A 26,942-nucleotide genomic window follows, 5' to 3' on the forward strand; every position below is an offset into this window, starting at 1 on the left:
TACAGGGCGCTGCGTCTGCTGCTCAAGTTACACCAGAGGCCAGTCTCGAGAGGCTGGTACCCTTAGTAGAATTTCTGGCAGAGTGGAAAAGCCTTCCAAAAATATCTCATTGGGTCCTGCAGACAGTAGAAAAGGGTTATGCTATCCAGTTCAGGTGTCGTCCACCAAAATTCAGAGGGGTTCTGCACACAGTGGTGGGCCCCGAGCAGGCTCTGGTATTGGAACAAGAGGTGAAAACGCTCCTTCAAAAAGAGGCTATAGAACGGGTTCCTCCTCCCAGTTTGGAGTCAGGTTATTACAGCCGATATTTCATCGTTCCAAAGAAGGATGGGGGGTTGCGTCCAATTTTAGACCTGCGCATATTGAATCGCTCGGTAGGGAAGCTAAAATTCAAGATGCTCACTATCAAGCAGATCGTGTCTCAAATCAGGTCCGAGGACTGGTTTGTCACGATAGATCTGAAGGACGCATACTTCCATGTGTCCATCCTTCCACAACACAGGAAGTTCCTGAGGTTCGCCTTCGGGGGCGAGGCGTACCAGTACAGGGTTCTTCCGTTTGGCCTAGCTTTATCTCCCCGCACTTTCACGAAATGCATGGATGCAGCACTAGTGCCTCTGAGGCTTCAGGGCATTCGTATTCTCAATTACATCGACGATTGGTTGATTTTAGCTCAGACCGAGCAGATGGCGGTTCGGCATCGAGATGTCGTCCTCGCTCATATCAGAAAGTTGGGGTTGAGGCTGAACGCAAAGAAAAGTGTATTATCTCCTTCCCAGAAGACCACTTTTCTGGGTGTCGTTTGGGATTCGGTATCGATGCGGGCGCGACTCTCTCCGACCCGCATCGCTTCGATTCTCTCAGCTGTGAAACAAGTGAAGCTAGGCCAGCTACTCACTGTCAAGCAGTTTCAGAGACTGTTGGGTCTGATGGCAGCAGCGTCCAACGTTATACCTTGCGGCCTGTTGTACATGAGACCGCTACAGTGGTGGCTCAGGACCAAGGGATTCTCCCCGAGGGGAAATCCGCTCCGCACGTTCAAAGTCACGCGGCGCTGCCTTCGTGCTCTGGTCATGTGGAGAGAAACTTGGTTCCTATCCAAAGGTCCTGTGCTGGGGGCTCTTTGTCGTCGCATAACGCTAACGACGGATGCTTCCCTCACAGGGTGGGGGGCGGTCATGAGTGGTCGCCCAGCCCAAGGTCTGTGGCAGGATCATCATCTTTCGTGGCACATAAATTGTCTAGAGATGTTGGCTGTGTTTCAGGCTCTGAAACACTTCCTAACAGACCTGAGAGGCCATCATGTGTTAGTTCAATCAGACAACACGTCGGTGGTCTCTTATATAAATCATCAGGGGGGCCTGCGGTCTCGCCGGCTTTACAAGTTGGCCCGTCAGATCCTCCTGTGGTCCCAAGGGAAGCTACTATCTCTGAGAGCAATGTATCTCCCTGGGTATTTGAATGTGGTAGCAGACTCCCTGTCGAGGCAGGGGCCGAGGCCAGGGGAATGGAGACTCCACCCCGAGGTGGTGGAGCTCCTTTGGTTGAGTTTCGGTCGCGCCGAGGTGGACCTATTCGCTTCCAAGGAGACCACTCATTGTCATCGGTGGTTCTCCATCACTCTTCCAGCCCCCCTGGGGTTGGATGCTATGGTGCAGCCGTGGCCGAGGTCACGTCTGTACGCCTTTCCCCCGATTGCTCTGTTACCAGGAGTTCTGGAGAGGGTCCGCCGGGACGGGGTCAGTCTACTACTAGTAGCCCCGTTCTGGCCGGCCCGAGTATGGTTTGCGGACCTGATTTCTCTCCTGGACGGTTCTCCTTTGGAGCTCCCGGTCAGGAGGAATCTACTCTCCCAGGCGGGGGGCACGATACTTCACCCCCGCCCAGAATTGTGGAAACTGTGGGCTTGGCCTCTGAGGGGGCCCAGCTCATAGACTCCGGTCTCTCAACCGAGGTTGTTGAGACCATTCTTAACTCCAGAGCTCCATCCACGAGGAAGCTTTATGCCTTGAAGTGGAAACTTTTCACTTCTTGGTGTGGAGAACACCTGCAGGACCCAGTTAACTGCCCAGTGGGTGCAGTGCTGGAATTCCTGCAGGAGCGCTTCTCCACAGGGTTATCCCCCTCCACACTAAAGGTGTATGTGGCGGCACTAGCTGCTTACCACGTCCCTTTCAGTGGAGTTTCTCTTGGGAGACACCCGCTTATAACTCGTTTCCTCCGTGGCACTTTGAGGCTGAGGCCAGCAGTTCGTACGAGGGTGCCGACTTGGGATCTGGCCATTGTATTAGAAGGTCTTTCCCTAGCTCCTTTTGAACCTATCGAAGAAGTTCCCGAGAAGTTTCTCACTTTTAAGACTATCTTTTTGCTTGCTATCTCTTCACTAAAAAGAATCGGAGATTTGCAGGCTCTGTCGGTTTCACCCTCGTGCCTGGAATTTGCACCTGGCATGGTTAAAGCTTTTCTGCATCCTAGACCAGGTTACGTTCCTAAGGTTCCTACTAATATTGTTAGACCTACGGTTCTGCAGGCTTTCTGTCCTCCTCCATTTATGTCATCGGACCAGGAGAAACTTAATTCACTCTGCCCTGTTAGGGCATTAGACGCTTATGTCCACAGAGCTGCCCTGTGGAGGAAATCAGAACAACTTTTTGTATGTTTCGGGCCACCCAGGAAAGGGTGTCCGGCGTCTAAACAGAGAATGAGCAAGTGGGTGGTTGAGGCTATCTCACTTGCTTATGAGTCGGCTGGCCAGCCTTCACCTTTGGTTGTCCGAGCTCACTCTACCAGGAGTATGGCTGCTTCTAAAGCTCTTTTGTCGGGGGTTTCCCTGAGTGATGTTTGTGATGCGGCTGGATGGTCTTCACCGCATACTTTTATTAAGTTCTATGACCTAGACTTAAGCTCTACCCCTGGGGCACAGGTGCTCTCGTCCTCTGTGCGCTAGTCTCACATGACGGTCATTTGGTCCTATGGCGACGTGGGTATTCGCGTTCCCGCAGCGTTTGACGCAGCTCGAAGTTCCCTTGAAAGGGAACGTCTCGGTTACGTATGTAACCCTAGTTCCCTGATAGGGAACGAGACGCTGCGTCGCTCCGCCATACTCCCGGCACTCCCGTTAGCGCTTCCTTCAAGCCTATCAGAAGCTAATGCGCTTGTGTTTTTGGGGTGCTTTATAGTTTCCTGGTCGATGACGTCACCCGCCTATGACGTTTCATCTCTCCATTGGGCTGATTCCATACGTGCTTCATGACGCACAACGCAGGGGCGTTCCCGCAGCGTTTGACGCAGCGTCTCGTTCCCTATCAGGGAACTAGGGTTACATACGTAACCGAGACGTTTCACTCTTTCTCAGCATGTGATTGGTTTTTCACTTCTGATGTCACACCTAAACTCAGGATGAAAGCCTGAGTTGACAGAGAAAGTTGATGATCAGCATCATGGTACCAACAAAGTCTGGTTGGATTGGTTTAGTTTTGTCAACTCAAAACTAATCCTGTAACCCTGAGTTTGTTCAACTACCATCATAGTACAGGCCCCTGGTATTAAGATGCGATTTTGTCGATCGGATCACAAGTGCACAACACTAAATACAAGTGTAAACGGGGTCTAAAACGTTTTGAGCTTGTCCACTTTCGACCATTTCCAGAGGCCAGATTGCTTTTGTAGTGTAAACGCTCAAGTGGTCGAATGCGTTCGAACAGCCACAAAAGACTACTCTCCAACTACTGATCTATCGCGTAAACATTAAGGGAAGTGCTAGCCACATCTTGCTAGAGTGGTCTTGTGGCTGTCAAAGCAGAAACTAAAGCTACAGCTCTCCGTATGTTTTTCAATCGTCACTGGGTGCGTTCATATGTAAATTGCGCAAGCTTATTTTGTCCATTAGATCGAAAGAGCTGGAAAAAAAGACACACATTTACCCGCCCCATAGACCCTCCCTCGAAGAAATCAGGACAGAAGCAGCTAAAAGTGAACAAAAGACACGGATTAAAATACCAGGTGTAAACGGGTATGTGTCTCCCTCGTCTACTGGCGATTCGATCGACCAAAACGTATCTTAATACCAGGTGTAAAACAGGCCTTAGTGTAAAACAAGTGAGAAAAAATGTGCCAATGAAATAAGAAAAATATTTTACTAATGTACTCAAAAGGCACTTGTTATATATATATATATATATATATATATATATATATATATATATATATATTCTCACACCAAACATTGTAATGATTGTTACAATCATTATTATCTTTTCTTTTTAATTGTTTCTTTTGAACAAAAGGACTGCATTATACAGTCGCAACTTTTAAGGCTTCTACCTACAGTCTCAGAAAATGTTGTCTAATTTGTTTCAACCAACCTAAACCCTTTTCATTGATATCATCACTCAGGATTTCCAGATTCTTTAGTCAGACATCATGCACACTGGCAGGAAAATAATCCCTCGCTTATTGCTTGTGTAACCGTGGTCCGGCTTTAGGGAGTGGCGTTCTGTAGTGACGGCGCTGGGAGGTCATGGAGACTCGCGCATCTGCAATCTCTACTGGGGAAACGTTGGTCTGATAATACTGATGACAATGATCTCAGGCCTTTATCATTCCATTCATTAGCTGAATTCTGGCTGAGCTTGAAAAACTACTGCTTTACGAAGAAGTAACTGCAGCGGTTTAATCTTATTAGCAGATGAGCATCATACGTCAATAACACACACATTGTACTGTAGGATTGGTTTGTGATGCTGTTTCAAAACCTACAGCTCCTCTTTCTCGGCCTCTAGTGGTGTTTGGTATTTTAGGATTTATGAAACACACACACTGACATGCAACATGTTTGTTTGGCACGGATGCAACAATTAACATATGTGCACAGGGCACACACATACTAGCACACACACTGTTTGGCTCACGTTGTATAGTTCAAACCAGGGTGTGTTCGAATAACCATATGTGTGATGGACTGGTTTAGCTCTGTTTTTCACATGAGGATTTACACACATGCACTTTTTCTTTTTCTCTTCCACAAACACTGGCTCAGAGCAGAGGAGTAGTGTCCAGAGCATGGGGCGTTTGTGCTGAGCTGGACTAGCCGTCAGGTTGAATAAGCGAGCAGACAGTTGATTCGCCATAGCCATTCATCAGCCAGAGAAAAGAGAGGAGGGGAATAATGGAGCTCTCGCTCAGGGCTGTGTCTCTCAGATCGTGCCTGTATATGTGCTGCTGTTTCTTTCCACTGAAAGCTGGCCGTCTTTGTGCGTGTTTTCATGCCTATGCATGTTTTTACGGGCACGTGTTGTTGCTGTGTCGGTGGCGTGTAAACATGTCTCACAAAGATGTGACATCATTTCTGCAAAGACTTTCCTCAAGCATATGGCTGGTAATTAATCATTGATCATTTAATTATGATTTAATTACTTCAGCAGTAGTATGTCACAGAAGTACAGTACTAATAAGGATAAATAATATCTTTTGCTAAGCATATTTGCTCCACCGTGTGTAATTGCTCCGGGTAGAATAAAGTGTATGCTTAATATGGTAATGTAAATTCATTGGGTTTTTTTAAGTAAAAAGCTGTTTTTTTTTTTTTATCCCTACCGTACAAAACTTTTGGATCAGTACGTTTGAAAAAAAAAAAGTAGGAATTAATACTTTTATTCAGCAAGGATGTATATAAAATGATTTTACAAAAATGACCGTAAAGACATTTGTAATGTTACAAAAGATAAAGAAATGCTTTCTTCCTACCTAAAAAACTTGAAAACAACTATTTTCAACATTGATAATAATAAAAAATGTTTCTTGAGCACTGAATCAGCATGATATAATGATTTCTGGTGGATCATGTGACACTGAAGACTGGAGTAATGATGCTGAAAATTCTCAGGAACTACATTTGAAAATATGTTCAGATAGAAAATTGATCTTTTTTTACTGTATTTTTGATCAAATGAATGGCTTGGTGAACATGAAACATAAAAAAAATAGACCCCTAACTTTTGAATAGTAGTCTATTTTATTATTATTTTACTTTTCACCCCTGCTAATATTTCAGTGGATTAGAAACAGGAATGTTTTAGGAGTCATTACACAACAAAAATGTTGACAAAAAAGACCAACAAATCTGTCAAATCTGCGGAATGTGACTTTAATTAAGGTCAATTCTCACACAAAACTTTTGTATGGCAGACTTACAAAATAGTGCATGACCGTTTTAGGGTGTTATCTGTCCTATTTGGAGCTTGACTATCCCCTGAGCATAATAAATAGTCATTGTCATTGATTCTTTAAACATACTTGTTTGAACTCTATGCTGACTATAAGGGCATACAGCGCTGAAACAGTGATATGTTAGAGTGACTAAATAATGCCTTAATTTAAGATGAGTAAATCGATGTTGAAGATGCCTATATTATACAGTGTATGTAACCACAGATGTGTATTACAAATGACAGCTAAGAGTTGAGGCAGGGGTAATAGCCATAGACAGGTCAGAAAAAGATGCCTCAAGAATCTGAAATGAACGATGGCTGTAACCTATCTGTGGAAATCACTAGAATCATAAATGCTCAGTCATACCCACTGTCAGCAACTATAGGGGAAACTTATTTTTGAAGAACTTGAGATGTAAATCTTGTTTTATACCTACTATATGTAACGTGGTCAGGCAACAGTTAAGTAGTGTTCATTGTGTCTTCATTTCAGAAACACTGCAGAACAAAGGAGCCCTTCACCCTGTGCAAGCTGTATCACTAAGCTTTACATTTCAGCTGAATAGAAACGTTTGTGCTCGTTCTAGGTTCGGTTTTTATCATATGACCACATCTGTACTCGCATTCCTCATTACACAGACTTTAACTTTGCTGAACTTGACATTTCGTGTAGCATGTCCAACCCAGCCCGTTTCTTCTTGGCTCCTCTTGTTCCTTGGTTTCAAACCTGGGGGAATTACTTCTGTTGTAGACACCAGAATATTTTCCGCAATTTAGCATGACAACGTTAGCCTCAGCACCTGCTATCATGACGCAAGTGCAAACATGCACCAGGGCCCCCATTTTATTGCAGCTGTAATCAGCAGTTGATGGTACCAGGCAGGATCTACTTGGAAATGGGACCGGGAGGGACTTCCCTTTGTCTTCCCCAACCAGACATGCTTCAGACAGGCCTCTAGCGTAGTATGGACCCCTTTATCCAACAATGGCCATGTTGGACTCCCCGCCGCTCAGAGGAGGTATAGACATGAGCTATTGTGACAGTTCTGGTGCGAGTGGCACAATGAGATAGTAGTTTGGGATGATTTGAGAACTACCAAATTGTAAGTAAGATAGGAAGGCCATGGAGGCAATATGCTCCTATAAGACTTTCACAAAAATGATGGATAACAAGTGAGCTTCTTCGGTGATAACTGTGATTTGTTCTTTAAATCATTTGGAATAAAAACAAAATGCCATTTGCTCATTGAGTGGAAATCAAAAACGTAATTTTAGCTATGTTTTGTTTCATTATGCTTGATTTAGGACAGAATATGTATTAAACAATCTCATTGGTCGTAGTCTTAAGGAAAAACAAATGTTTAATCTGCTGTCCGTCACATCACAATAAGAGCAAAAGACAATTGAGCTCCTTTATCTTCTCTTGTCATTATTGATGCCTGTTAGTGGTTTGGTAACTGTCTCTGTGAATTTGGACAAAATGCACAATTTGGTTTAGGATTCGAGTGCACACATGCACACGGACACACACACAGCACTCAATTTGAAAAATGCACTGATCCTGCATTGATGGAGCTACAAGATGAGATGAACTGTCTGGGGATAAGTAGGTCAGCAGAGCTGAGGTAAGCCCTCTGAGAACAGCCATGTTTCAATAATATCCCCACTGCTGACGTGTGTATATGTATGTGTGTCTTTTTGTAGTGTGTGTCCTTACACATCTCCCAAACCTCTTGGTATCATAGCTACGGCGATTTAATGCTCAGCTCATTGGTTTGCCAAACAGCAAAACACTATTCATTACCAGCTCAGCATGTTCAGTTCCGTTATTATGCGGTTAAGCACCTCATCCATTCCATTGTCATAATGGCGACACTGTTTACTCGCTACCTAACATACAAAATCAAATAATCAAAGAAAATAAACTAGATAAGTAGGCAAACATTGGATATAAGTCAAGATAAATGGATGATGGGACCTCTAGGAAAACTTCCAATTTCCTAAACGTCTCTTCTTTAAATTTCTTACCTGGCATTTTATAGCCCAGCAAGTTAACTTACCGTAAAAGATGAACTGTGTAGAGATGTGTGTTTTTAGTGCGTTAGAATGTGTGTGTTTGTGTGAGGGGGATGCTGGGCCAGCGGTGAAATGTAGTTGGTATATAATGGATTATTGATTGTTGAGAGAGAGGACCGGCCCTCAGGGTTCATCCCAACTGGCCCCTCTCTTGCCCAACACTGAATAGTCTCTTTACGCCTGAACACACACACACACACACACACACACACACACACACACACACACACACACACACACACACACACACACACACACACACACACACACACACACACACACACACACACACACACACACACACACACACACACACAAACACACACACACACACACACACACACATTTTGGTCTGCAGACCACCACTGTTCATACTGACTATGAGAGGAGAGACTAAGTGAGACTTTTGTCCTTCAGTCAAAGACTCACACAAACACACACAGACAGACACAATTATGGGGAGACAGGGGCTAGTTTTCACACAAACCTTTAAGTCTTGACTAAAAAAATGAACTATTGAACATTTCCACAGTTATTGCCCAGGAAAAAAAGAGAACAAAAGAGTTCATTGAATATACATTGACCTTGATAGCGGGGCATGTTCTCAAACTTACATTACATGGGGTCACAATGAGAACCTGCCATTGAATCGCCTATTATATGAATTATAGGAACTAAATTAAAACAGTAACAATTAATCATTTTGAAAATAAACAATTATAAAACAAAAACAATCAAACCATTGTTTTGTATGTAGATATTATTAATATTAATGAATCATATACATTTGTAACATTTAAATTCAAAATACTGTATATTGTAAGAGCGCTTCCACACATTTGTGTAATTGGACTTTATATTACTGAGATATTAGTTACAGTCCCCCGTGTTACAACCAGACCCAGCCTCCACTGTAGTGTAGTATAATTAATTTATTTTTAACCAAAAAGTGCACAAACTAGATTAACGGGAATGCCAGGTTAGGTATTACTAAAAACATTTTGTCAGTCAGCATACCCATTTTTGAAGAATAAAAAAAAAAAAGGTTTGCTATGTTTAGATTTGATAGAAAACAAAACAGAATGGCAGGAAATCCTGATTCTGGACTGGGGTGTGTATGCTTGTTGGAATATGTTGCACTGTATTTACTGTATCTGTGTTCATTGTCTTGTTGGAATAATTAGAGAGCCTGTTGGATAAGTTAGTGTGTTTATGCAATACTTAAAGATGTGCCGTTCCCTCTGACGCCTAAATGAGGACATCAGCAGTCTTTTTCTCTCTTTGTCCCTCTCCCACTCACTTTTAAATGGTGCAGAGCATAAAACCCAATGTACTATGTCCTCTGTTTTTTTAGCTATGCAGTATGGATCCTGCCTTAAACGAATGGATTTAACTGAACAAAAGACTGTCAGATGACTATATAAAAGGGCTCTGTTAGCTGGGGGTCTCAAACACTGGGTCTAAGTTTTTAATCTCTGCAGTTTCAAAAGCACTTGATTCATATTAAGAATCATTAAGACAGTCATTTTACAAAAAAATATGCATATTGTACTGTATGTCATGGTAACTGCTTGTTCATTGCCATGGACTAATGGATTAATGAATAACCTTTTATTTAAATCTGCTTCTGTTGTGTTTCCATTTTCTCTCAGGTGACCAGAATGAAGCAAACCCTCAGCTGTTAAGATGATTCATTGGAGGAAAAACTCCAGACATATTCCAGACAAAAGCAACACTGTCAACACAGAATTACCAACAATGACACGTCTGACAAAGAGAACTTTTACCCAGACCGAATGACTACAGGCGAGACAGACTTAATAGGATCTAATAAATTGGACAACAGATTGCAGCATAGTGGAATATTCAAGCCTTGAGATGGAGGTGGAACGGCCGGAGGTCGCAGAGGAAGAGACCTTCTCCAAGAGTGGACAGGATAACCTGGATGGCAAGAAGAGCCGGGGTCACACTTGTGAACTTTGTGGAAGAAGTTTTCCTTTCCTCAGTTCCTTGTCCCAGCACATGAGAAAGCACACTGGGCAGAAACCATACAAGTGTCCTCACTGTGATCACCGCTCAGCCCAGAAGGGTAGCTTAAAGGCCCATATTCGCAGTCACAAACTGGAAGGCCTCAGCCAGAGCACTGGCGGCGAGGAGGAAGATGTAGATGAGGAAGGGGAAAAAGAAGGAGGGGTGCCAGAAGATCAAGGTGGTTGCTCCAGTCCGACTGAGAGTACCTCAGCCTGCAACAAGGTTGTGAGTGGTGAAGAGGCGACCAAAACGAGGAAGAAAGGTGGGAAGAAGGAAAGAACCTCCGGTGAGAATGGCAAACAGTCAATGCAGTGCTCTCAGTGCAGGAAAAGACTGTCAAGTCAGGCAGAGCTTGAACAGCATATGCAGGAGCTTCACAAGGTCTTCCAATGTGAACTGTGCCCTTTTGAGACCTTGCAGGAGGACCAACTGCAGGATCACATTGAGAAGGTACATCCTATTGAGGAGGAATCTATCACCAAAGAAGTCTCTACCAGCGAGGAAGCTGACGGTATACATGGTAAAGGCGAGTTTCCATGTGAACAATGTGACCAGGTGTTCACCCAAGCCTGGTTTCTGAAAGCTCACATGAAAAAGCATCAAAACAGTCTGGATCATGGGTGCCGGATCTGTGGACGGCGTTTTCGTGAGTCCTGGTTCCTACGTAGCCACATGAAGACGCACAACACCAAGGTAAAACCAAAGAGTGACTCTTACCTTCCAGCTACTCTCAACGAGGTGGAGCAGGAGGAGTCCAACTTGGTGAATGAAGTGTGTGTGTATGAACTCTGTGCCAAGTGTGGCAACTTCTTCCATGACCGCCAGAGCCTGCAACTGCACGAGCAGGTCCACAGAAATATTGAGCAGCCTCCTAACAATACCTTCTGCTGTGAAAAGGACTTCACATCTGCCACCAAGACAAGCTTCTTGGAATGCCTAAACTTAAAACCAGCTGGAAAGGAAGAGAACCCCATTGAAAGAACTCTAGGAAAAAGAATCCCAGAGCTCGATCCAGTAAGTAGCTACCAGGCTTGGCAACTGGTCACCAGAGGCAAACTGGTGGAGGTATCTGAGAAGAGCCTGGGTTGGGACGAGAGGTTAGCCGATGCAGATGTAGCATATGACAGGGAAAAGGGCGAGTATGTCTTGACCAGACAGGACAAGCGGAAGAAATCACTCGATGCCACTGTGAGTATCCCAACCAAGAAACGGAGAGGGGCTGGAACCCAAGGCTCAAACACAGATCAGCACAGCAATGGAGAAGGAAACAGCCAGGTCCTGACAGGTGAGCGAAGCCCTGAGAATCTGAGTGACTCAGAGTACCGGCCTACTTCTCGTCCTAGCCGTAAGAATTCCCAGAAAACCTCAGAGTGCTTGGAGTGCGGAAAGGGCTTCCGCACACAGCAACAGATGGTGATCCACATGCTCATCAGACATGGTGGCTTGGGTGAAACCATTGGTGGAAATGGACTGTTCCGTAAAGCAGCTTCCAGCCCATCTAAAGCAGGGGAATCAGCAGGACACTTCAGGGATCAAAGACGGGCAGGGTTATTTGGGGACACAGGTAAGGGCATCTTCCTTGTTTTGAAATTTAATGCAGGTTCAAAATTTAAGTGTAGTCTTAGAAATGTGTTTATAGTTTGCTCATTTTTTTATAACTTTAAACATCACTTGAATGCATATCATAACCTCCGTTCTGCCTACCTATTTGTAATAATGCCCAATGCAATGCTGTGCAGATGCTTACATAATTTTTGCTTTTATATTGAATTGCTGATTTATTTTTTATTTATTTATCCTTTATTTTACCAGGATAGTCCCACTGAGATAAAAATCTCTTCTTCCAGGGAGTCCTGGCCAAAATGGCAGCACAAAAAGTTTCACATATACAATACAAACATAAAATTCAAAAATTGTACATAAAATGTAACCCAGCACTCATAAAATGGCAACATAAGTTAAGATAATAACTTAATAATAAGAGATTTTTAAAAACGTTTAAAGAGGGGAGAGTTTGCATCATTATTATACTCTGCAGCTCATTCCATAACCAGGGAGCATAGGAAGAAAAGGCAGTTTTACCAAGCTCTGAACGTACTCTAGGAACCTTTAAAAGCAGTTTTGCACTAGATCTAGTGCTATAATTACAGATACATGATGTTTACATTCCCCACAAGGAATTCAATTCCATCATTTGAATCTGTTCATGGGTTACCTATTTAGAGTATGTGTATTGTACACCATGGGTCGTCAGTATTGCTACTATAAATCCACTTTATTGTAGAAATGTCCTTTCCTATCTCTGTTCAACACCTTTTTAAGTTAACCTAAAGACCTTGATTAGTTGTTTCAGGAGTTCGATTAATTTACAGTTGGAATGAATTTTACTCATGCTGAATTATGAAGTGTAACAGTGCTCCAAACAATGTGTAAACTTCACAACAAACTGGTACCTCATCAGAAATTACACTGTGAAGATTGAGCAAAGGATTACAGTAAAATGTATGAAGCAGGTGTATCTGTTGTAGTCACCTTACAGTCTATAACAGTCAATAGTTATTGATCCTACTCTTGTGGATCCACCTTCCTACAATGTTGTAATCAAACACACTTAAACCAGCAAATCAACCAACAAACAACTGAAAGGTATTTTAGACCAGGTACCAAAGGCAGATCTCCAGGAATAGGATAAGAGAATGGCAGGTTTAAAAGATACTGTATGATATAGGGCTTCTGAAGGAGGACAGAGACACCTTGTGGACAAATACTGCTGCACATTTTAACGTGCTCAGTTGTATTGTACTGTTTGTGCATAGCTTAAATCTTCAATACATAATTGATTTTCAAATAGAGAGCATGTTCTTAGCTTTCAATTTAAGAATGAACATATTTTAAAATTTATGCATAAAATTCCCATTAAGTAGGCTATAAAACTATCCATATGTAACACCCATAGTTTATTTTACTCTTCTGCATCAAAGCTATAATTTAAAAAAAAAACTATATTGGTTGTGAAGGACCTCAAGACAGTTAGTTACTCAAGACAGTTAGTTATTGACTATAGTCAAAGGATTGGGGAAATTTAAAAAAAAATATATACATTTTAGTTTCACTTGTGCATCACTTGTTCATACCCTTTACATCTGTCTTCAGACTAAGTGAAATCTTTGAACCATAGCATAGGTTAGTTATCAAGGTGGAAAACCAGGCTCTGAATTGCTCTTTTGCTTGTAGCTGGTGGTGTCCAGCCCTCTTTGCATGGTGCTATTTCTGGACTTCCTGTCTCAGGAAGACAAGCTCTAAAGATTTTTGTCTTTTTCCCACTTTCCCATTCTTAATGAAGACCACTAAAATCACTGAAAAATACAGCAAATGGCAGGTATTTCAACAAAGCCAATAAGCCCCATAGAGCACTGAATCCGTCCTGATGATTGATAAGTCTTGTCAAATTTAGTGAAATCATTGGGTATTGTATTAATCGTCTATAAAGGAACAGATTATAGATCTGAGAGATTGGCCCCATGTTACCACAAGGTTTAGAAAAATAAATTCCCTTAAACAAAAGATGCCCTCTTAGGAATTAACACAGATGAAATGTTCCAGAACATAGGTTTCATTGTGTAAGAGTTAAAACAGATGTCCATTCACTGCTGATATTTTAATAAAGGTGTGAAGACTATAGAATGCTCTTCAACACAATTGATCTCCTCTAAAAGATTCATTATCATACCACATTATTCTTAGAATATGATAGTTCCTCTTGTAGCTTTTGTAAGGCAGAAAGAATTTAGGGAGCCAGTTATGGCCATTACGTTTGTGTAAGGTTTATCTCAGCGGACCCCCTCTCCCAATTGGCTCAAAAGTAATTTCAGAGAGAGTGGATTGAAGGCTGCACAGCAGCTAGTGTAAGCCACCAAATGGAATCCAGATGGCTTGAGAGAGAGAGAGAGAGAGAGAGAGAGAGAGAGAGAGAGAGAGAGAGAGAGAGAGAGAGAGAGAGAGAGAGAGAGAGAGAGAGAGAGCGAGCTACTGAGAGATTGCAGACATGTTAAATGTAAACAAACATCTTGCTGACAGATGAGAAGAGGTAGTCCCAGGCAAAGTTCCCAGGCCCAGTAGTCTGTTGCTCCATTGTACTAATGTTAAACAAACTGCGTGCGATTGTGGTACCACCATTAAGTTTTTTTGATCTTGTGTAACTATGTAGATTATTATTTACATTTATATATTATGCAATCCCATAAACATACTCATTACAGAGTTTTTCAATGTCACACATTAAATGTTATGTTTTATTAGACATATTAGAAAAATGTCCTATTATCAATGTTGGAAAGTTGTGCTGCTTAATACTTTAGTAGAAACCGTTATTTTTTTGAGAACTTTTTTGATTTTTGAAAGTATTTTCAATACTATTTTTAGCATTATAAATGTCTTTACTGTCTTTTTTGGTCAATTTAATGCATCCTTCCTTGATGAAGAAAAGTTATTTAAAAAAAAATCGAAACAGTGTGTGTGTGTGTGTGTGTGTGTGTGTGTGTGTGTGTGTGTGTGTGTGTGTGTGTGTGTGTGTGTGTGTGTGTAATATATATAAGCACTATCTAAAACTTCTGTATAGGATTAGTACATTGTACTGTAAATTTACATGGTTATGTGGTGCCATCTTGTGGTGATTCTCTAAAATAATTTTCACTGTCAGTATCTAAAATCAGTGTTATTGTGATTGCTAGCTTTTATACTTTCATAGACTTTTTGCTATTGTTATATAGTTACAAATCCCTGTATGTTGTTTTCATGACAGATAAAAAGCCATACACCTGTGAGCACTGTGACTTTTGCACCTCGGAGCCCTCAGCCATCGCTGCCCACGTCCAAACACATAATTTGGCGATCAGGGACTGGGGCCAGAGGAGTGATGCCTTAACCAGCTCACTCAGCCAAAGCCAAACTCACCAAACGAGCCACACAGGCTTCCCAAGGCTGAGAAATGCCCTGCTGCAGCAGCCCTACTGGCCCTACACCACCTCAACTCACCTGGAGAGGGCAGCACTGAGCGACGGCGCTTCAAAGACGGAGGATGAAAAGAGCAAAGGGTTGAAAGAAAGTATCTCCACTGATAAAGTGGATGCTAATCTGCTTAATCTCTCCGTTGAAGTGGATAATGAAAAAGAAGGGGTTTCTTCTACATTTTTGAACAGTTTGGTCAGACACCAGTGTCCTTATTGCTCTTATGCAACACTGTATCCAGAAGTTCTCTGGATCCACCAACGAATTGCACACAAAGTTGACAGCACTACGTTGGTGCCTAAGTGGGCCGCAAGGAACGGCCTCAAGGGGCCAAAATCGCTTCTCGATTTCAAGAGACGCACCGGGCCACCTCCGTTTCTGGAGGGTAAGGACTGCCCGTCTCTGCCACAGATGAGAGCTTCCCGAACCAGTCCACCTGATTGCAGCCCTGGAGGGACAAAGAAATCAAAACCTCAGACAAGTAGCGTAGAGTCCAGCTCTTCGCAAAGCAAGAGCTGGCATGTGGCCACAGCACCAGGGGCACCATCTCACTCGTCCAAACATAAGACCAGCAAGTCCGGGACGAGTGAGTTGGCAGGCAGTAAACACAAAGCAGACGTCCATCAAAATAGCTCATCGCGGCTCACGGCAAGTCCTCAGAAGACTGGAACCCCAAAGACAGGAAGCAGAGTGATGGAGAGAAGTCTGCTACCTCAAGAAGGACTTCATTTTATGCTCTCTAGCAAACACAACCTCTCGGATCAGAGGAGCTCCAAAGCCCATACTCCTCAGACCCCCGGCAGGTCGGATTCTCAAGCTCAGGATACACCGTCCGTGGCTGAGTATGACCCCTGGAGCAGACTTGGCTCGAGCGGCCCATCCTCTCACTCCCAGTCCAAGAGACAGTCAAAGGCTGATGGTCCAGAAGCTGTGACGGACATCATGAGTTTCTTGAAGAACTGCAGTCCTCATGATTTAGCTGCCCTGTACCACCACTGGGGCTTCAGCAACGCCATTGCAGAGCAAGCAGGTAAGAGGCTGTTAATGGGTGCTTGAAAGTATACCACTATCTTGGGATGCTGTTTTAACTGTTTTTTTTTTTAAATTCCAATGAGCTAATATTTATTGTACATTGGCCCCAAACAGTATTTGGACCCTCAAAAATGTTCGAGTTCACAAAAAACGTACTACCACTACCACTACTTCTACTACTACTAATAATGATGTTTTTTTTAAACATGCAATTTGGTCTGATTTTATGATCGAATGTAATGACAATGCAATGATGATACATGATGAGCATGTGTGTAGGGATTTGTGTGTACTGGACTGGACTGTACTTTAGCCTATATATCTTCTTCTGAAACTTGATTACTAAACGTGTATCAAGGAATCTTATCAATTAGCTTTGCAATGGTATAGTGCACACTGGACTTCCATATTCTCGTGTATCGTTTGTGATTATGACTCTTAAATCATCAAACATGGCAAGATGTGCATTCATTAAGCCAAATCCTACATTTACATACCTCAGTTAAGAACCGAAAACCTTCAAATGTAACTAAGTTTGAAATGCACAATCATTTACAGAAATAGTTGAATGTAAAAACTATTCACCTTAAAAAAAATAACTATCACAATTATTAGTAGTTTTTTAGTGACCAATATTAATACCTAGATAGCAGGGTGGCCTATAATGTCAATATATACACCACGATATATAAAATTGAATAATATAAAATAATATGTACAGAAACTTGATAAGACACATTTGTTAAAAATTTTCAAGGTAAAATATAAAGTAGTTGTTTACTATTTGTAATATTATCCATTGACAAAGCTTTTCGTATCAGATGTTTGCTATTTAGAAGGCCTAGATCTAGAGACATAATATATTGGTATGGGTATTAAAGTTTTTTATTATTATTATTTATTGGTATCTGTCAATATTGGATATTTACTTATGCATGCTCATTTCCCAAATTTGCATTTTAATTACCTTTGCCATCATCTGATGCTCACCTAATGTTAATCTTTAATAACACTTTTATTGGATTATTTTTGCAAATGAAAATCCATTGTTCATATCGTACATTATAATGATGTGATGCCTAAATCCACCTCTAGCATTATAAACAATTGAATTTTGTCAATTGTTTTGTTTTATAAGTTATTCAGACAAATGTTTTAAGTGTCAGAATTATTCAAATAACACTAACTTCACAGGACCATTGTAACATTGAAAAACAGGGAAAGATTGACATGCTGAAAAAATGGTTGTCAGGTCACAGTACCTGAATTATTCAGCAAAGGCACATTAACTACATTTACTCCTGAGCTGAAATGACAAATGAGAACGGTGAGGGCTAAAATGGCACGTAGCACCCCACATGCCGTTGTGCCAGCATGCGCATACGCAAAGGTTAATGGAACTATTGAGTAATCTCTTCATCATCATGTAACCTACGAAAGTGTGTAAAAACATTTCAGACAGCTATCGCTGAGAGGCATTTCGAGCCTTAAACATCACGCTCGTAAAAGCACGCCGGGCGCTTTCTTACAACGCCTCGACGCCACAAATATGCAAAGTAGCCAACTCAACGAGTGAATGTACGAAAGAGCAAGAGGAGTCAAATTAAGCCACCAGCTGCTTTGAAAAATATTTTCAAATGCTTTTTTTTATTTTTTTTTATTCCACTTCATTTAAGGACATTTTGCCAGGCGGTGGTCCAGTTGGCCGGCTTCAGTGATTTTAGTTCTGCGGAAAGACAGAGAACATTTCTGTCAACTGTCTGGCCTGATATCATCAGCGCTCTCTTTAGCCCTTTGAGTCACATACAATAAAGTGACCTTTCCAATATTAGACTATCCTTTTGTTTGTGCCGTCCTCTGCTTTTCCTGTTGCGTCGCTCCTGTATGGTAATAACTCACAGACTCATGTTTACTAAACGTAGCCTTGCTTACCACTGCCACCAACACTCTAAGTCACGGCTCAGCGCTACGACAAAGCTTGGCCCGAGGGGTCGGAGCAGGTAGGACCACCAGTGCCAGGTGACGGACACGAGCCAAAGGGACAGCATTTCAGCTCACGCTCTTAAAGCGCCCTGAGGGGAAACGAATGCCGGTTGCTTCAGGTTCCACATCCGTTCCTGTTACTTCAGCGAGTCCTTCACCGACGCGCACGTGTCCGAGCGATTCCGCTCGCACGGACGAGGGCTGACATAGCTAGAGCGACGGGCAGGAAAAGAGCAGTGAGAGCGAGAGAGGAGACAAGGAGAGAAGGAGGAAGGGGAAAGCAGCACACCTGACATGTGACATGGTAGCGCAGATGGGGGCACATCACAGGGCAAGGCTTTTAATTCACTGTAATTTATGCGGTCACATGGGCCTGTGTTCATGTCAGGCTGTCAGAGATGCTCTTGTGATGTGGCATGACAGCTCCCCATCCAAGCCCTGAAGGTAGCCTCCCATAATGACACTTAAAACATACTAATGATGCTCTCTCTCTCTCTCTCTCTCTCTCTCTCTCTCTCTCTCTCTCTCTCTATCTATCTCTCCGTCTCCAAACCTCTCTATCTGTTCTGTGTAAGTTCGGCTACATGTTTTTCCTATTAATTTCCATTTCTCTTTCTCTGTTTGTGTTTGTGAACTGTAGGGTTGGCGAGGTCAGGGTCTCAGCAGGGGGAGTATGTGTGTCCGGTGTGCAGGAAGAGCTTCAACCAGCCCAGCCATTACCGCACACACATGAGATCACACACAGGTGAGATACACACACAAAAAAACGTTGGGAAGCAACTAACTGAAACTACTAACTTAACTACATTTTTTTTTATTCACGTCTCCAGTCACAAAATACCTTTTCCTATTAAAAATGCTGTTTTTTGTGTCACAGTTTTATCTTTATAAATGTAATAATAAATATATAAAAAATGATAAGATACTTTATGCAATAAATTGTAGTGTAGTGCTATTAAACACTGCTTTTAATGTTACATTATATATTATTTATCATTGTAAATATAATTATAAATATTTTTAATATTATAAGATACTTTATCCAATAAGTAAAAAATTGTACATTAATATAAGTGTTTTATTATTTTAATCACTTTTCCTTATAAATATATGAAATATTATATATAAAATGTGAAAATTTATAAATACACCAAAGTCAAGTTGGATAAGACAGAAGCTGCTAAATGATTCCTATACATTACCATAAAAATGTCATATATATTTAAATGTGCATGTATGCGTTTATGTGCAAAGTGTGTGTGTATGTATAACGAGCGATTTCTCTCTGTCCTTGAACGAGAGTCTTTCTTTCTTTCCGCCGCAAACATATTTGCGTGTGACTCTGACCTGTGAAAATTGTATACATTATTAATCAGATGTCACTTATGGAGCTGTAATTGTGCATGCTAATAAGCTGAGCAGTCACCAGTCCAGTATGATATGTGTCAAATGCTCACTGAGAAAATGTGACAGTTTGCCCTTGTCTTCTCATCAAACCACACACACACACACACACACACACACACACACACACACACACACACACACACACACACACACACACACACACACACACACACACACACACACACACACACACACACACACACACACACACACACACACACACACACACCCCTACTCAATCTGGGGTCTTTTTCATTTCATCACAGATACGATTATATCCATCATCCATGTTCAACAACAAACTTTCATACGCCATAATAAATCTATAATGAGGTTGTGCGCCATTGAATGATTACATAAACAACTGGGGGCTTGTTAGGATTCATTGTCATTGTCATTGCCAGTTTACTAGGGAAAAGCGCTATATTGCACATCATAAGCTTGCACTGTAGCAGCTTTTTAATAATATAAAGAGATCATGTTCCATTCTTAGTTGTCCAAATGAATAGGGTTCCCTGCACTCTTTTAAACAGGGGTGCACTTAGCTGCTCGGATCATGAGAGGACTGTTTTTTTTTTTAAATGTTTTGTTTTGAAGACTGTGTGAAGGTTGTGCATACTATCCAGACTGATCCCCAGTGACAGAGGCCAAATGCTACATTTTACGAAGCTCTCTCTCTCTCTCTCTCTCTCTCTCTCTCTCTCTCTCTCTCTCTGCACATAGACTTACAATCTACGTCATCAGTGATTGCTCTCTTCAGTGTGAGCTTCCAAATGAAGCGGGGCAGGGGCCCCCGGCCTCCATTAGCATGCACACTAACTCTGTGTGTCACTTTAAATTGGTAGTTTCAGTTCACTGTCTGCCGCGGCCACGCTAACTGGTGATACTAATTCAAGGCCTTTACGGCTAATGCTCGATGAGAGGGTGGATTCTTGGTTTGCACCGTAGTGGTTTTAAAATGGATTCTTGCTTTGAGGACGCTCAATACTTGCTTTAAATTTGACCAGGAAAAGCAGGAACATCAGTAAAGTCAACGTGAAACTTTGACGTGCCAGTAAAACAGGCTATTCAGTGAGATTAAAAAATAATAATAATTTCAGCCCAAATGATTGGGCCGTAAAAAGTGGCTTACATATGTCAGAAGGAAGACTATTTTAGCAAGACTATTTAACCAAGCAGAAACATGTGATTAAAACATACATCAATTTTGATTTTGTATTGACTTAGAAGCTACATTTTTACAAGAACGATGTTTACACCCTGCTGGGTGACAATGAAAGGGAACAAGTTCCAAATTTTGCAACTTTTACATTTGATTTCCTCTTTTTAACCCGGCCACCTTGCTCCCACAGTGATGTTTGAGTCCAATGGACTCATGGGAACTGGAGTCCATCCTCTACAGAAGCCCCCAAACAAGTATGTTCCACTTTTCGTTCGGTTGTTTGCATTATTTGTGTGTTTCTTGTGTTTTTTTTTTCTGTCCTGTCAATCATTTCTTCACCTTTCTACATTCTGTGATGTGCAGTTTCAACCTGCCGTCATTGTTACCATGCAGACAATTCTAGAAATTAACAGACGTTATGGGATCAAATGGATTACATCCAGCATCCAGCTTAACAGTCGGAGATGTGCTTTGCTGCAGCGGGGAGGCCCACCCTTAATGAATTACCCCTTTGCATGTGTTGCATATTACAAATGGCAAAAGCAGGCCGAGAGTAAAGGTCAAATTAAATTTGTGCCGCACTCTTGGTGATGCTCTGACAATAACCTTTAATGTAATTTGGCGAGTTCTGTTTTGGATCGGGGTTTCACTTTCTACTCCTCTAGGGAACCACGGTGCCCCTGGATGAGCTCTTACTGTGCTGCAGACCTTATCAGGCAGCCAGCGCAACCCAGCCTCAGATAGTCCTGATTAATTGTGTCTGTCTTTATTTTTTTATGAGACATGATTTATGATAATACCCCTTTTTCAGCCCCTCGGAATGACAATTATTTCCTAGTGGATAATTCATTCATTTTTCAAAAATAATAATACGGAGAAATTGAATGGCAGACTCATTTGTTTTGCTCAGGTGTGGGGGGATATTTTTATGCGATTGCGCGAGGACAACGTTGTACATCAGTCTAATTAAACGCTGAAACTGGGACTCTGACAATTATTCCAGTGTTGAGCCCCAAACAGACATGGGCAGAAGGAGAAACTAGGTCTGTGTGTGGTTGTCAAGTTCGCCTCTCCTCGCAAAACTTGATATGCCCAGACTTTCGACATCTACCATCGGTGTGACGTCTTATTGCTCAGGGGAAGGCAGGCAGGCAGAGATTCCTGTGTCTGTGAGTTTGTGTGTTTGTACGAACAGCTGACAGAAACAGAAAACAAAAGGCTGACGTCCCCTCGGGGGGAACAGTCAACCGTCTCCATATGGCATGTCATCAGCCCATCAATCATGCCACGGCCCCTCCCCCCACCTTCCCAACCTGCCTCTGTTCTTTCCTCTTGAAAAGGGAAGGCAGCGCTCTCAAAGCCAGCCCTTCGACATCACCGCCACGTCACCTTTCTCTCCTCTCTGGTTCCAAAACTTGGATTCGCTCTCACCTTCGGGTCCAGGCTCTGACCTCATCTTGTTTTTTGTGTGTCCGTTTCAGGTGAGCGACCTTTCCAGTGCCGATACTGTCCTTACAGCGCCTCGCAGAAAGGTAACCTGAAGACTCATGTCCAGACCGTGCACCGTCTAGCCTTCGACAACGCACAGTACCCAGACAGGAGACTCCGCCAAGCCCCTATCAATGAACCCACGGACCCCTCCGGATCTCACTGAACATCCCCACCTCCTCACGACCAGCTCAAATGAAGATTGAAATCTATAAAAAGTCCATCAAAAACTGTTTGATGCACAAATACGGCATTCAAGGAAGACTTTGTGTAACGTACGGCATTGGATTTGTTTGTGTTTTTAGTTTAGTTTGATGGGAATTGTTTCCTTTTTTATTTTCACCTGACACAAAGCTCTAGATTAAAACGAAACTACGCATAACAGGCTGATGACATGTTTGCAACATGTTTACACCTCCTTTATCCAGAACTTGCAAAACACTTGAGGGCTAAAGCCTTGGCAACACAAGGTCAAAGCTGATGGAGTATGACAGTGAGCTGCGTTCTCAAATCCAAGGACTTCAGCTGATCCCCTAAACTTGAAATGCTGCCTCCGAGTTCCTCGAATGACTAGTTGTTAAACTAAATAGCCTTAGTCCGCAACGAGTGTAGTTTGTGCGTGCGTGTGCGATTGTGTTTTCCACATTCTATTTCTCAGGACTTGAGTTAGATGAAATTCCAAAGCCTGCATTCATTCACACCAGTGCACAATTGCACACGAAGGAGACATGCAATGAAATTCAGTACTTAAGATTTCAGTTTTGCTGATTATAGGCATATATAATATAGATGTGTGTGTGTGTTTTGTCACTGGTTGGACAAACACTTGGCACTATAATCAAAATATGTCCAAAACACTTTTGTATTGTGCTATACCTGGAATTTAAAGTATTTATGTAAGCGCAGTTGTATTGTTACATGGGTTTCCACTTGCGTTGAGTGTCATATTCATAAACCATCTTTCTTAAGAGTTTAAGGTAAAGACACATGCCATATTTTGCGTTAGTGTCATCTGATTGGTCCAACAAAGTCAGGAATATTATTTGTCTGCGCTTAAATTTTCATGTGTTTTTCCTTTTTCCATCAAATATGTTTGCCTCAGTGGATTATGAATAATTGTATTTCAAGAAAAGAGAAAGAAAACTTTTCAATGGCACATCAGGTCTTAAAGCCATGTTAAAATGCTGACGTTCTTGATGAAGGATCTATTTTAATCTTAACATGAAGAGTTGCAAGTTGTCTGTATAATCATTTAAATTATTGCATCATTAAGAGAGAGTAGTAATTAGAGCAAGACTAGATTGGGGGATTTTAGTGCGTTTTATAATGCTACTTATAAAGCTTTAGAATGCCATATTTTTTAGAGTTTGAAAACTTAAAAGCAAAGAAATTCTTGTCCATATATTTCTATGGATGCTGTATATGGTAATTAGGTATTTACGAATACAGTCCCACACAGCTGTGTACTTTTAATTGCATTTAGATATGTACAACAGTCAAAAATTAACATTTATCTAGAGCATTTATATTCCCTAAGTCCTTGTGTTGGAAACTAAGCCAAGAAAACTGATCCTACATTACAAATTTTGTTTTAGAAGATCCTCCAGTATGCATTTGTATTGATGGTCAGCAGTCAAACTGTAACATGTTGCAGGTTCTAAGCAGTGGTGGTGACCCAGGAACTGAGAGTTACTGAGAACAGTTCACCATTGTCCTTGAGCAAGGCACTTAACCCTTGGTTGTTCTATAGGGACTTTATGTTCCTGCAATTGATTTCTTGAAAGTTGCATAGAATGAAATGTGACTGCTTAATTGTAATTAACTAACAGTAAATCATGGAATCTTTTAAAATTGGTCCTAGGGCTCAAAAAAAAAAAACATGAATAGCTTTTCCTGTTAGCTTTTTACTAAATTACCCCCTAAGTACTAGAGCAGAAGACCTAAGAAAACTAAATAGCATGTTATGAATTCATTTGCAATTGGATTGTTTTTTCTTTATGTAACACTATTAATTTTGTGGTTTGAATAGAAGTAGTAGTTGAATGTATGGAATGTATTTTGTGTGTTTAAAAGTTTTCTTTTTTTCCCCTCCACATATATTTTGTTCAAATACACAAAACCTGTCAACTGTCATCATCACATCATCTCCATCTCATACATTGTCAACTGTTGAAGTTTTGAACCACTTAAATTAAACTTTACCTTTACCTTTGGTCTAAATTGTGTTACATATTAAATGGGGTTAATATTATAGACCAACGGTTCCCAAACCTGTCCTGGAGTATCCCCAGCACTGCAAATTTTGTATTTCTCCCTCATAAAACACACCTGATTCAACTCAACAGCTTATTAGTAGAGACTGCAACAGTGGCTGCGTCCGAATTCGTATACTCTCTTTTTAGCAATAAGCAATTACATCACGACCGCTTAAAAATGTACATCCTAGTATGAATGTATGTAATCTGGACGTACTACATTTGCCATGTTGTCATAATCATGTGACCTACCAGTGTCAGTTACCTCGCTTCAACTCATTCATAAATCCTCTCCCGTGGCCTCATGGGATTGTAAAGTGTCCATCATATACACACTTCAGAAATCGCCAGAAGTAGTAGGTCAACCGGGTACTTTTTGCCTACTCTTTTATGAGGACTGTGAATTTCGACATACTTCTTTTGTCGCATACTGTTTATATATATATATATATATATATATATATATATATATATATATATATATATATATATATATAGTAGGGAAGAATGCGATTTTGGATGTAGGATGTGATTGTCTTATTATTGTCCCTACCATTGGAGAAAGTGTAACGGCCAACTTGGATCACGTGTGCCTTGATAACCAATCACATTACAGCCTTGACATCATTGAATTTCGTTCAGAGTTGTGCGACAGTCAATTATTGTTTGCGGATACCATAGAAATGAATGAGAAGTGCCATACACTGAATCATACCTGTCGCACAATTGTCTGTGACTTCTCTTATAAAACAGCTTTTTTTTCCGATGTAAACTCAAAAGGGATCAATCCAAATGTTTAAGAGCAAACATGTTGAAGAGTAGATAAAAAAAAAACAGCCTCTGGTCCCCTTCCCTGCGTATCACAGCATTACGCTATTTTTTGCTTACCTTGGAGGCATGCCTTTAAGTGGCTTTGACTGCAAGACCTGAATTGGGTGTGTCCGATAGGGGAGACCTGGGAGTCCTCCAGGACAGGTTTGGAAACCACTGATCTAGGCCGCTAGACCACTATCTTTAAGACTTTGACATTTCATTCGTAGACGATTCTGACTTTTTATGACTCATATTTCATTTACTAAAGTCATACATTTTTTTAAGAGTATGGCTACTCTGCTTGCGTTAAAAACTGACAGTAATAAGAGCCAATAGCATTCAAGTTCAAGTTGTGAAATAACATTAACAAATCGCTGTTTTATAACTAAACAACTGAAGGAGAGGGACAATTTTGCTGACCAATTAAAGAAGAGGAAGCATGTAATGCGCTTAATTTGCCACATGTCATTGTAGTTTACAAATGGGAAGATGATTTGTGCAAAAATTAATGATGACCAAAATTAAAATGATGTAAGGACATTATTGAAACTTATTAGTCTTTTTTCTATAGTGTGTCATTTTATGTTGCTTAAACTCTCTATATCTACAGATCTTTTAAGAAACCCCACAATTTTAGTTAAAGACTTTGCTCTTCTGCCATGAACAACTCGCCCTGTGACTTCTTCTCTAATATATAGTAGATGAAAGACAGTTTGTAAAAATAGTAGAATGTCCAAATTCATAGTATTCATAAAATAGTAGGGCTAAAGTACACGGATGACCTACTAGATCTGCTGAAATTCCGAGGTGTACATCTAATGGACACTTTACTATCCCATGAGGCCACGGGAGAGGAGGTCTGAATGGCAGTGAAGCAACGCAACTGACTTCATAAGTCACATGATGGTGACATCATGGCAGATGCAGTAATTCCGAATTCAATTCATACTACACGCATTCATACTATGTAGAACAAAGCTTTTTAATGGTCGCAAGATAAGTTCTTGTTAAAATGTAGCACCTACTTTTTCAGCAACCAGATTCAAAATATTCAAGTCCCTGGAAAGAATCTCTGTTGCGGGTTGCTATAATTCGATATAAATTGTGTGAAAAAATCGTAGGGGAAACACTGCTCTAGACAGCAGATAAAAAGTCCATTTATGCACACTGTCATTCAAGATACTGCTTTGCAGCATGCAAATACTGTAATCTACTGTAAAGATTCATCTTTACTATTTGTGTAAGTGTTAAATGTCTAAAGCTCCAAATTATAATATGGTCTAAATTGCATTTTACTCAATCAGACATATCTCTTTCTCTCCCTCTTTTTTCTCTCTGACCTCTCTCGGTCATGTGTGTTCACTTACATTAGTATTGAAGTCTTTTGCATTGAAATGGCTGATAATTGCATTGATCTCCTTTTGTGCATGCATAGCTACTGCTGCTGTTCTGTGCTGTGACAAATGACTTGGGATTACA

At 41.3% G+C, this 26,942-nt stretch overlaps 1 protein-coding gene across 5 annotated transcripts in view; it reads left to right on the forward strand.

Annotated features, from left to right (window-relative positions):
- znf516 (zinc finger protein 516) overlaps positions 1-24,615 on the forward strand; it is a 54,434-nt gene extending 29,819 nt beyond the window's left edge. For 2 of the 5 annotated variants that reach the window (XM_077195365.1, XM_077195366.1), the window contains exons 2-6: positions 9,938-11,880; positions 15,118-16,353; positions 18,979-19,083; positions 21,098-21,161; positions 22,389-24,615. In XM_077195365.1, coding sequence (XP_077051480.1) covers positions 10,164-11,880; positions 15,118-16,353; positions 18,979-19,083; positions 21,098-21,161; positions 22,389-22,392 — 3,126 coding nt within the window. In that variant the 5' untranslated portion in view covers positions 9,938-10,163 and the 3' untranslated portion in view covers positions 22,393-24,615. Of the gene's footprint in view, positions 1-6,702; positions 7,835-9,937; positions 11,881-15,117; positions 16,354-18,978; positions 19,084-21,097; positions 21,162-22,388 lie in introns of those variants that run through there. The other 3 variants (XM_077195362.1, XM_077195363.1, XM_077195364.1) reach the window with 2 other exon arrangements.
- The last annotated feature ends 2,327 nt before the right edge of the window (positions 24,616-26,942 follow it).

The sequence above is a fragment of the Siphateles boraxobius genome, unplaced genomic scaffold (genome assembly GCF_051911475.1).
Source record: "Siphateles boraxobius isolate OS27281-9 unplaced genomic scaffold, OSU_SipBor_1 33, whole genome shotgun sequence".
NCBI classification, from domain to species: domain Eukaryota; kingdom Metazoa; phylum Chordata; class Actinopteri; order Cypriniformes; family Leuciscidae; genus Siphateles; species Siphateles boraxobius.